Source organism: Populus alba, chromosome 2 (assembly GCF_005239225.2).
Source record: "Populus alba chromosome 2, ASM523922v2, whole genome shotgun sequence".
Taxonomy (NCBI): domain Eukaryota; kingdom Viridiplantae; phylum Streptophyta; class Magnoliopsida; order Malpighiales; family Salicaceae; genus Populus; species Populus alba.
The window spans coordinates 17,348,265-17,359,657 of NC_133285.1; the positions used below are offsets into that span (position 1 = coordinate 17,348,265).

At 38.4% G+C, this 11,393-nt stretch overlaps 2 protein-coding genes across 3 annotated transcripts; both read right to left on the reverse strand.

The window, feature by feature from the left end:
• Positions 1-233: 233 nt before the first annotated feature.
• LOC118032011 (uncharacterized) lies at positions 234-3,119 on the reverse strand. The gene is made up of 2 exons (XM_035036570.1): positions 2,694-3,119; positions 234-2,513 (listed from the first exon to the last, which is right to left on the reverse strand). Exons 1-2 carry the CDS (start codon positions 3,117-3,119, stop codon positions 234-236), a joined length of 2,706 nt encoding a protein of 901 aa, XP_034892461.1.
• Positions 3,120-6,530: 3,411 nt separating this feature from the next.
• Positions 6,531-10,982, reverse strand: LOC118032020 (L-ascorbate oxidase homolog). Of its 2 annotated transcripts, none has more exons than XM_035036578.2 (8): positions 10,531-10,982; positions 10,321-10,430; positions 8,969-9,239; positions 8,783-8,885; positions 8,345-8,690; positions 7,754-8,119; positions 7,595-7,673; positions 6,531-6,975 (listed from the first exon to the last, which is right to left on the reverse strand). In XM_035036578.2, the coding sequence occupies exons 1-8, from the start codon at positions 10,678-10,680 to the stop codon at positions 6,763-6,765; spliced, it is 1,638 nt and encodes a 545-aa protein (XP_034892469.1). In that variant the 5' UTR covers positions 10,681-10,982; the 3' UTR covers positions 6,531-6,762. The 2 variants fall into 2 exon arrangements, with proteins under 2 accessions (XP_034892469.1, XP_073263533.1); XM_073407432.1 differs by having other exon boundaries at positions 10,191-10,430; positions 10,531-10,548.
• Positions 10,983-11,393: the final 411 nt, after the last annotated feature.

The window sequence follows — 11,393 nt, forward strand, 5'->3', positions numbered from 1 at the left end:
CAGCAGCAAAAAAAGGGTCAGATGCATACAAATTTTGAAAAGAGTCGAAACCCATTACTGTAATTCGCATATCAACCAGCATAGTCTTTCAGCGACTGAGGGCATCAGCCACCCGGTTCAGTGTACCAGCCTTGTGCTTGATGACAAATGTAAATTGTTGTAAATACGTAGCCCAAGATGCATGCCGGGATGATATCTTGTCTTGACTCCCCATATGTTTGAGGGCATCGTGGTCAGTAAATAGGACGAACTCTTGAAGAAACAGATAATGTCGCCAATGCCTCACTGCTTGAACCACTGCATAAAAATTCAGTATCATAGGTGCTATACCGTAATTTTGCTCCTGAAAGCTTCTCACTGAAGAAGGCTACCCCGATTCCTAGCTTTGAGGCGTCACAGTGTAGCTCAAATGGGTTTGAAAAGTCTGGGAGAACAAGTACTGGGGCGGTGGTTAATCTCCTTTTGATTTCTTGGAAGGCTGTTTCGGCCTCATGTGTCCACACGAACTTACTGTTGTTCTTCATGCAATCAGTCACTGGGGCCATGATGCCGCTGAAGTGGGGAATGAAGCGGCGGTAGAATGATGCCAGCCCGTGGAAGCTTCGAACGTCAATCATGGTTTGAGGCTGTGGCCACTGTTTGATTGCTTCAATTTTTGACTCGTCTACCGAAAGCCCCTTAGAAGACACAATGTATCCCAAAAATAAGACCTGGTCACTTAAGAACACACACTTCCTTTTTGCTGCGAAGAATTGTTCTTTACGTAACACGGTCAAAACTTCCCGAAGATGTTGTAGGTGCATCCTAGGATCAACACTATAAATTAGAATGTCATCAAAATAAACCACCACGCTCTTACCAATGTAAGGCCGCAAGGCTTGATTCATCACTCGCATGAACGTGCTTGGGGCATTAGACAGTCCGAACGGCATGACCATCCATTCAAAGAGTCCTTCCCGAGTTTTGAAGGCCGTCTTCCATTCATCTCCCGGTCGGATACGAATCTGGTGATATCCGCTCTTCAAGTCTAGCTTCGTGAATATTGTGGCTCCACTCAATTGATCCAGCAAATCATCTAACCGCGGAATTGGAAACCTGTAACGTACCGTAATTTTATTAATTGCTCTGCTGTCGACACACATTCTCCACGTGCCATCTTTTTTTGGGGTTAGAAGGGCAGGCACCGCACATGGGCTAAAACTCTCCCGAATATGCCCCTTTGTTAGCAATTCCTCTACTTGGCGCCGCAACTCTTCATGTTCCTTCGGACTCATCCGATAATGTGGCCTGTTAGGCAAGTTGGCACCCGGGACCAAATTAATTTGATGTTGAATGTCTCTTAATGGAGGTAAGGTTTCAGGAAGCTCTGTTGGAAATAGATCTTCAAACTCCTGTAATAACGGCTCCACACTGCTTGGAATAATGCCATTCTCAGCCTCCATTTTTCCGATCAGCACGTAAACAACTCCCGACTCTTTGACTTCTGCTTCAAAAATAGCCATTGTCAATAAATTGTTGTTTTCTCCTGTTGAAGTGCCGTCTGTAACTTCCTTCTTTGGTAACAACACAACCTTGATTGAATTGAAGATGAAGGTGCACGTATTCAAGAACCCATCATACAACACATGTCGATCATATAACCACGGTCTGCCCAATAATAAATGACAGGCGTCCATGGAGACCACATCACACCAAATCTGATCCTTGTATGTGGTGCCGATTGAAAAAGACACCAAGCTGCGTCTTGATACCGTAACATCATTCTTCTTATCCAGCCATGTTAATTTATACGGTCGAGGATGTGATTCTGTTGCCATGTGTAGTTTACGGACCACCTCATCGGACACTATATTTTCACAGCTACCTGAATCAATAATGAACCGACATATTTTTCCACTAATTGTACAAGTGGATTGGAATACATTAGTGCGCAACCAATCATCCTCTACCACGCGTGGTGCCAAACAGCTGCGCCGGATCATTAACATTGGTCCAGCATCCCCCTCTAAACGCTCTTCCTCGTCATAAATTGGTTCTGCCTCAACATCGCCTTCCTGTTCCCTGTTAATCTCCTCAACATCTGAAAACAAACCCCTCCGCTGTCCTTTCTTACACTCAGCGAACTTGTGTCCTGGTTCCCCACAATTAAAACAACGAAAACCTGTGTTAGGTGTTGTTATGTGTGTAGGCATAGGAGGCTTGGTAATAGGAGATGGTGGAACGGCTGTTCGTGTGCTACTGCTGTTTGCGCTACCTGCACCGGTTCCCCCGAAATTCATACTCCCTGTTCGTCCGCTGTTATTGCTTGTATTTGCACTAGAACCTCCAAAGTTCAGACCCCCTGTATTTCTGCGCACTAGTTGTTTCTCTAACTGCACTGCTCTCTGGTGGGCATCCGACACACCCAATACATCAAACATACTCAGGATATCTTGGAATTGAATCCGCAATCCACCAATATACCGCGCCACCCGTGACTCCTCATCTTCTGCGATCGCATCTCGTGATACTAACTGATAAAACTCAGTAGTATAGTCATCAACTGAAACGGTTTCCTTGTCTTAGATTTTGCAACCGTTGATAGAGTGTCCGTGTATAGTTGTATGGTAGAAACGCAGAACGCATATTTTTCTTCATCTTGTCCCAACTCGTAATCTTTTCATTTTCCTTGTAGAGTCCTTTGTCTTCTTTACTTGTTGCCACCAAGCCCCAACCCGACCTCTAAGCCTTGTTGCAACCAGTGCTACTCGCCTGTCTTCTGGAACTTGTTTAAATTCTAAAACTTCATCTACTGTATTGATCCAGTCGAGGTACTCATCCGCTTGCAAGCCACCATGGAACTCTGGTATGTCAACCTTGAGGCCTGTCTCCCAGCGCCTTGATTCATCATGCGCTGGCCTCCTTTGTACTGGCTGATGGGCGAATGGATTTTCATCCTCTTCAGGCTCCTCTTCCACGTCTCGTGGATTTGGATTCTGATGTTGAGCCATTGACGCTGCTAGCTGCTGCGTTAACGTCTCGACTTGTTGTTGTAGTCGTGCAATCTCATCACGTTCGTAGACTTCATCCAACGGTTGTTCACGAAGGTTCGGTAGGTTCGCACGTCTTCTTGGTGGCATAACGACGATAACTAGCCGAGCTCTGATACCAACCTGATGCAGACAATAACGGAACTTACACGCGTTCTAACACACAAGGTTTTTTCAATCTGTAATTCCGCAGAAAAACAAAGAAAGAAAGATATTTGAGTTAACTACTCAAAGGAGTTTTGGTTTTTTTTTTGTTTATTATTCTCTGCCCTTCACCAAGAGCTTACAACCAAATAAATAGAGGAAACAGAATTCCTAGAGTTCTAAAACAGCCTCATTAAGTCGGGAAACAGTCCAGAATTAATGAGGAATAAAAGCTAAAATAACGGAAAGAAACGTCCTGAATTATTAGAGAAAGTAAAAGCTAATTACTGAAATGAAAAGAAACTCCAACTGTTACGTAAGAAAGTTTAACGTGCTTGATTGTCTCTTCGGTCCACATCAGATGCTAACTAGGCTGGCAACATTGATGGCATAACCTTTACATCGGCTTACATTGCATTTCTAGGCTGCAATCCCATCTCATGGAATTCAAAAAAACAAAGAGTTGTTGCTCGATCCATTACGAAAACAGAATATCGCGCTCTTGCAAGTGGTGCATCAGAAACCATATGGCTACTTGCACTTCTTCATAAACTTGGATTTCTATTAAAAGTGCCTCCTTTTCTTCTATATGATAATCTTGGCACGACCCATCTCAGCTTTAATCCGTTTCACCCCTAAAGAATGTAGCATATACAAATTGATCTTCACTTTGTGTGTGATCAAGTTCAAAAAGAAACTCTTAAAGTAAGCCATGTACACACTCAAGATAAACTAGTTGATTACTAACAAAGCCATTATCTCGGGAACGTACAGAGTCTTTATGAGCCAAAATTGGTCTTGCCGATGGAAGTTTAATTTTGCAGAGGCATATTAAGGAAGATGACACAAAGCAAGAATCAATTTCAAATTCACAAGAAATCTAGAAGTGATTTGCAGCAACAACCAAACCTAGAATCATGCCTTGTAAATTGATACATTCAAGAAAATAAATTTTGTCCTTAAATAACTTTTGATAGTTTTATTTTTTCTTAGATGGATTTATAAGGTTATTATAAAACAACATCCTAAGGATCAATGGAAGCATGTTGAAAATTCCATTGTGAACTCTTGAATAATATTACTACTTTATACCTCCCATGCTTAGAATTTTTTGGATTGTTAAGTATGGAAAGAACTGAAAGATATGTTAGAAGAAAGGAAATTAAAGTAGATTTTATTCAAATATCTTCATATATGCATCACTGATGAGGTTCATAAAAACAATTAAGGTTTTTCTAAGAGATCGTTTATTTATGCGGTAGCTTTTGCTTTTAAAGCAAATCGCGCAAACTGAATGTTTGGTTAGGATAAAACGCACTTCACTATTGACACGGGACCCACACAAAATTTAGAATCAACCGCAGGTTTGCGGAAAGTAGCTGAGAGCTGCTTTCCGCAAACCTGTTGTTTATTATTTTATGGTGAAGTTCGGACATCAAAACATATGGTTGTTTTTCTACCCTTTGGTAGTTACCCTTTGTCTCAAAGAAGGAAGTGTTTTCTACCTTTTAGCACAAACTGACAAAAAAAAAAGGTTACACGACATGTTTTCTACCCTTTGAAATAAAGTTTAATTTAAAAGATTTTAATAAAATAAATAAATTTAATCTCTAGAAATATCATAAAAATAAAAAGAAATATTTAAAATTTTTTTAAAAAAAAAAAATCTATCTAGCCTTTTTTTTTCAATACCTTTGAAAAAAAATAAAATAAAAGTAATAAAGGTAATATAAAAAATAAATGAATTGAATTTTATATTTTTAAAACATCTTAATTCAACTTATTTATGAATTGAATTTAAATCAAACACTATAATTAAATTCTAAAGCTAAACTAAATGCATTGAAACAGGTTCGACTCAATTACAAAAAATTAAATTTTTATTTTTATTTTTAATTGTGTTTTATTCGAAAAATTAGAAGGAGATCGCTTGATGACGTAGCATTTTTAGAATTTGATTGCAATCCCAATTTTATTCCTGATGATATTTTACCTGATGTTGTTGTGCTCTTAAGAAACCAAGGAAACTGTAGTCCTTGTCGGATGGATTTCGTACGTGATGAAATTGTAAATAATTTAATGGAACAATAATAAATATTTGATATAAGTATTATTTATTTAATGATGTAATAGCTGTAGTTAAATATACAATATTTAAATTAAAAACCATCAATATTAATATATGTATATTTAATTATTTTATAACCTTAATTTGAAAAGCATTTTTTTTAACCAAATATATTAAACTACTTTTTGTTCAACCACAGTTTTAACCAAACATATATAAATACCAAATCAATCTCAACAAAAAATATTTTTTTATAAAACAATTTTTTTCAAATCATAACCACACTCGGTGAATGGATTGGAAGATTGAGATTGTTGGACTGCCAAATTAAACAAGTCCCTTGTTAAGTTTAGATGACCTTTAATGCTTAAGTTATCATTAGTGTAGGAAAATAAAAGCATTAGAGGTTATGATGTGTGTTTTTATAGAGAGGATGTAAAGAAAAAACTGAATCATGAACATTTATACAGCTATGAGAAACACCATGAAACCTATTTCAGAGGCCATCATTTGAGATAAAAGCTTGTTAATCAGTTAAATAATTTTCTAGATCAATTATGTCATATATTCTTCTTCTTCTCCTTCCAAGAATTATAATTAGAAACATGCATGTAAAGATAGGTAACGTCCTGCCTCATACATAAATTAAATCAGTGTGAGTGTTTGACATATTATTCCCTAAGAAGGGATTATTGTTCTAAGTTTTTTCAGGTAAAAAAGAAAAAAAGGTAATAAGAAAGTAAATCAACTGGAATTTATAGAAAGCTTGTAAATAAAATCAATGAAGTAAAGGGATAAACTGTAGAAAGTTGTAATGTAAACCTCCGGCCTAAATTTTGCAGTATTAGTGAAAATGTAAATTTAATCCGGGTTTAAAATGGGAAAAGAAAATGAGATATTGAATAAATAGGCAAAAACCAGGGAGAAGGATCAATCCGAGCTTTCGCATATTAATACAATCAGGTTTTCTGAATTAACAGTCAACCCATCAGGGAAGATGATAGGGATGGAACGATAGAAAGGTCGAAACCAAAAAACAAGGACAGCGTATATGCTCGCAGAGGGCAAGTGAAGTGGATATAACTGGTCAATGGTCATCTTCTGGGAAGGAAGTTAATGTCTGAACTATAAATGCATTGATGCAGATGTAGTTAACTGTCGGCAAGATTGTCAAGATATCTTATTTATTACCAGACAGGGTGTTTGAAAGTCCAAAAGCAGAGTTATGATCCACTCAACTTGTAGTTAACTAGAACCACTCAGGTTTTCTACGCAGTGAGGGATGCTGATGAAGGAAAAGGAAATATTATACTCAATTCACATATCTATTGAATCAATCACAGGTTCTAATAGTAAATGAATCCAAGGAAATTAAGTTAGGAACAAATGACAACAAAAACAATAACGTTGTGTAAAATTGGCTCGATAGAGTCAAGCCTTCTGTATATCCCGTCGAAATCTACTCCACTAGATTACAGGTGACCATGTCACGCCTTCAAGAAATCTGCTGAGCATGGTGCTCTATACAGGGCGAGTTAGACGTCCTGCTGCTCGACCACAGAGAAGAGCATTTGTGGGGATTGGATATTCATCTCTCCAGGAATTTGCTGGGGAGTAGACTCGAAGATAGAATTGTTGTCCTAAGTACTGGCGTGCCCAGTTCTCAGACCTTACGTTCCACATTCCCACATTGTCTAAGGGCATGTAAACTGCAGTCCATGACTCCGGATAGACCTGTATTTCATCAAATATTGTAAAATGTCGTGTAAATGCATCTTCCTTTTAGGACGAGGATTTCATAAATAAGGAGAGCCCATCTCAGTGCTGACAGACTAAAGCATGGTGAAGGGATCAAGGAATTTTGAATTTTCATAACTAACATGCAATCTGAAAGTCGGAAGATTGCTCAGAAAGTAATGAACAAGTGGGAAAAGAAGCCTCGTGTGATTCATCAAAGGAAGGAAAAGGAGAGGTTTCAGAAGCAGTACAGCTATATAAGTGCTGGTTGCCATTTTGAGATCATGTGCCCTTGTGCAGATTGCGCTGAGTAATTTAAATTCAGGGCTGTTAACCATGTTAAGTACAAACTTTGCGTATTGAAACATGATACACAAAAGGAATTTTGTCCAATCACAGAATATGACATGCTTCAGGAAATTGACATACCGAAGGTGAGAAGAAAAATTAAATAAGAAATTTCCAGCTTTCTGAAAAGTTGTAATATTACTATAGCAATAGAAGACGTCATCATACCTCTTCTAATGCCACTGATCCAGTTTAACAAGAGAATAAAGGGGAAAAAAATCTTATGTTCCACAAGTTTACTGATATTAGTAACAATTCTGTATTGTACCTGAACAGTGCAACGAGAAATTGTGTCTCTCAGATTGTAAGTTAATCTGCTAGCAGGTGACCACTGCCCTCCATCCATCCTGCTCACCAGAAAAAGTATCCATACTGAGGAATCCAGCAGAAAACATTACACGATGCAATTAAGTTATGATGACCTTACCCGACAACAAAGAAGTTGTGGCCATCAATGTGCCAAGACTGCACATTATCTTCTGGATTCTCAAAAACAATCTCAGCATAACCTCTGAAATCAGCAGCCATGACAGAAGTCTGGAGGTAAGCACCACCACCAGTGGGGTTGTCCGAGATGCTTCCTAGGGAGAAAACTCCAGGGATATTGAAGTGGTCCGCAAGTTTAAGTGGAGTATCAGCAGGGATGAAGGACACACTATTGACAGCATACCTCTGCTTGCCATTAATAATTGGAGCAGAGTTCTGAAGTCTAACTGTATGAGTTGTGTTGATCAATCCATAGTGGTAAGAACCTTGAGGGTTAGGTCTTGGGCCACTTGCAGTTAGATTTCGCCTGATATATATGAGGGGACACAAAAATCAATAAGAGAAACTCCTGTAGTATGAAAAAGACAATCTCCTTAAGCAAACAAAAAGAGATTACACCTTTCTTACCATTACTCATTGTAACAACTATGGATACCATATATGTTGTAACAACCACTATACCTCAAGGATCAACATGAATGCTATGGTTATGACAACTTTGAGGACCTCAACAACAGGAATTTGGAAATACCTCAAGGATCGAGCTTGTTCAACAGACCAGTCAAGCTGCATAGTTGGTCCACTGGTCGGAGAATCTGAAACACTTCCTGCTGAATTACTGTAATGAAGAATGGAGGTCGTAGTGAGCACTTGAGAGGTGAAGCGTGTTGAGACAACGATGAAGTAATCTTGTTCTGCTTGATCAGCTGTAACCAAAACAGAACAGGATTGCCCCAAATGGATATCAAGGGAATCATAAGTGTTTTGCAGTGAGTGAGTTCCTTCGACCTCCACCAGCAACATTTTATGCCCCTGAATTCTGAAATTGATAGAAGTGGTGAGCCCCACATTTGATATTCGTAACCTGTAAGTCTTGCCTGGCCAACATGCAACACAAAATAATCCCAATTTGAGAACTCTCTTAATGTTTAAATTCAGACAGGAGTGGCTGCTGATAATAATCGATTACCTTGATCAACGGTAAATGTGTAGCCATTTGATCCACGACCATTGATGAGAAGCCCATCTGGAAAGGGAAGATCACTGCCACCATCTAAAATTGCTTTTAAATCCTGCAAGGTCGAACATTAGCCCATTGATGAGCGCATATGTGTATTATTGGGTAGTTAGAATTTGCTTCAAGCATGGTGCTTACTGTATGATTCTTCTTGAACCAATCACCAGCCAGGATTGTGAAATCGCCGGCAGGAGGAGGGAATGGTACAGGAATGACAGAACGGCTTGCGATTTTGAAGCCTCCAAAGCCTCCGGCAGCCTTGTGCATGCCAAGGGAAGGGAAATAAAAGTAGCTACCAATCTGGTCCTTAACCTGGAGCTCATAGGTGAAGTTCTTCCCAGGTGGGATGGGGCAGTTGGTACCATAGACTCCATCTTGCCATGAATTCCTTCTCTGCTGCACACCATTCCTAAACACGAATAAGAAGACTTCTGATTAGTAACAAAATATCATCCTAAGCACTTTCTATCTTCCACACATGCACTCATGAAAATGCATGATCATTGTATCCTATTAATTGAGATGAAATTAGAGTGTCAAATCCTTGTTGTATGCAGTTCCTCCTCCCACTTGCCTAATGGCAAGTATATGTACATATTTCAGACCATATCCCAGAAAGGACATAAATTAATAAAATTTCCTATATCCATTCTGAGATATCCAGATATGACGCAAAGTCCATATTGTATATTGATCTAGATCTGAGCAGCCTGCATCAACTCATAACAAGTTGAGAGCTCTCGCTGAACCCATTCTTGTGCATGAATCAGATCCGGGCATACCATTCACTTATTACATACAAGTTTCATAAAAATACCAATTCAGCAATCCAATCATAAAGAACCTTTTTTTTTTCTGGATATCTATGATCTTTCTTCTTTGTGGACTTGTGCATGAATCAGATCCGGGCATACCATTACTTATTAGATACAAGTTTCATAAAAAAAACCAATTCAGCAACCCAATCATAAAGAACCTTTTTTTTCTAGATATCTATGATCTACGTTCTTTGTGGACCAAGTTATGGATGTCCTATACCACTAGCAGTGGGTTTTTCCTGCTACCAGCGATAACAGGCAGAGTGCTTGCCAGAGAAACCTGAGTCCAGTCTTACAGTTTGAACACAGGAACCCAAAACAGCCGCAAGCCCTTATCTACAGTAGATTGTTCCCAACCAATGCCTAACGTGCCTATAAGTTAGTGGCACTGTGTGTGCGCTTGTCTGTACGCGTGTCTAACCCGTAGCCTTACAGGGAGGGCATTTAGTGGACCATCTGAATTGAATAACAGGTAAACGGCTTGATCATTCGTGGTTGAAAATTGAACAAGAAAAAGTGGCATTCCAATAGTAGAAAATTACCGAAAAATTGAAGTCATTTCCCCCTTTTCTTTTGAACTTCGTTCATCAGGACATTGAAAGTCTAGATTTTCTACATGCACATATTTATAGATAGTCAAGAAGTTTGTTAAGATTATAAAGGGAAACTAACCAAGAGAGGAGGAAAGGTTCATCCAAGCTATTGAACACGCTGATAATGAAGTTATCATTTGTCACTGACTCAATCTGCGGGCCTGGAAACTTCCCATTTATCAATATCCCCTGCCATTAATTATATACAAAACTCAATATAATCAACATCTTAGAAAATTAGAAAAAACAAAAAAACAAAAAGGGGGGGCTGGGGGCCTTGTCACCTCACCTGTTGCTTCACTCCAAGAGGGTAGATATCACCATAAGTAACATTCCATGTGTAGAACCTATAAGGGTCTTCCCCAATAGTGCCTGACACTAACAACAGGACCACTAGGGTGAAAGACCACATGCTCTTGTTGTAACACTCATCCACCATCTCTCAGACTCAACAGAACTACTAGCTCTCTCCGAAGAATAAAAGTACGCAAGTAATGACAACTGGAATGGAAGAAGAAGAAGAAGAAATCTTGTAACAGTGGACAACTCCCTCGTCGACTTTAAGTCTGTAAAGTCACTAGAACTAATTAAACTTTTCCTTTTTTCTTTTTCTTTTTAGCTTTATGGAACTTTTCTTTGTTCGGACCAATGTCGGTGGTTCAGATTCTTGTTTCGGTTTAGAACTCCAAGCAGGTCAGGTTATGGCTAAGGCCCTCTCTTATAGTCTTAAGCTGAAATCAGAGTGCAGTAATGAGCTTCCTTCACTGCTGGTTGCAGTATCCGAGAGAGGAGTAATATCTGCTCTAGCACAGTACACTCCGCGTTGGAAACCTACCGCTATTTTTAATTATGGATGTCATAACTCATTTTTCAGTTATTCTTTAAAATTTATATATTTTTTTATTTAAAAAAATAAAATAATAATAATAATAATAATAATAATACTGGTATTTTAGCAAAAATAAGTTGGGAGGATTTCAAATATATAGAAAAATCAAGCTATAATTTTAAATGAAATTAAAAGCTTAATTGTACCCTATTTGTATCGAAGACTAAGATAAAATGCAGATTTAAGATCAAATTAAATGATTATTGGACGAACTTGTATAAAAATTAAGTCCAATGATATAATTAAATTTTTAATAGGCAAAT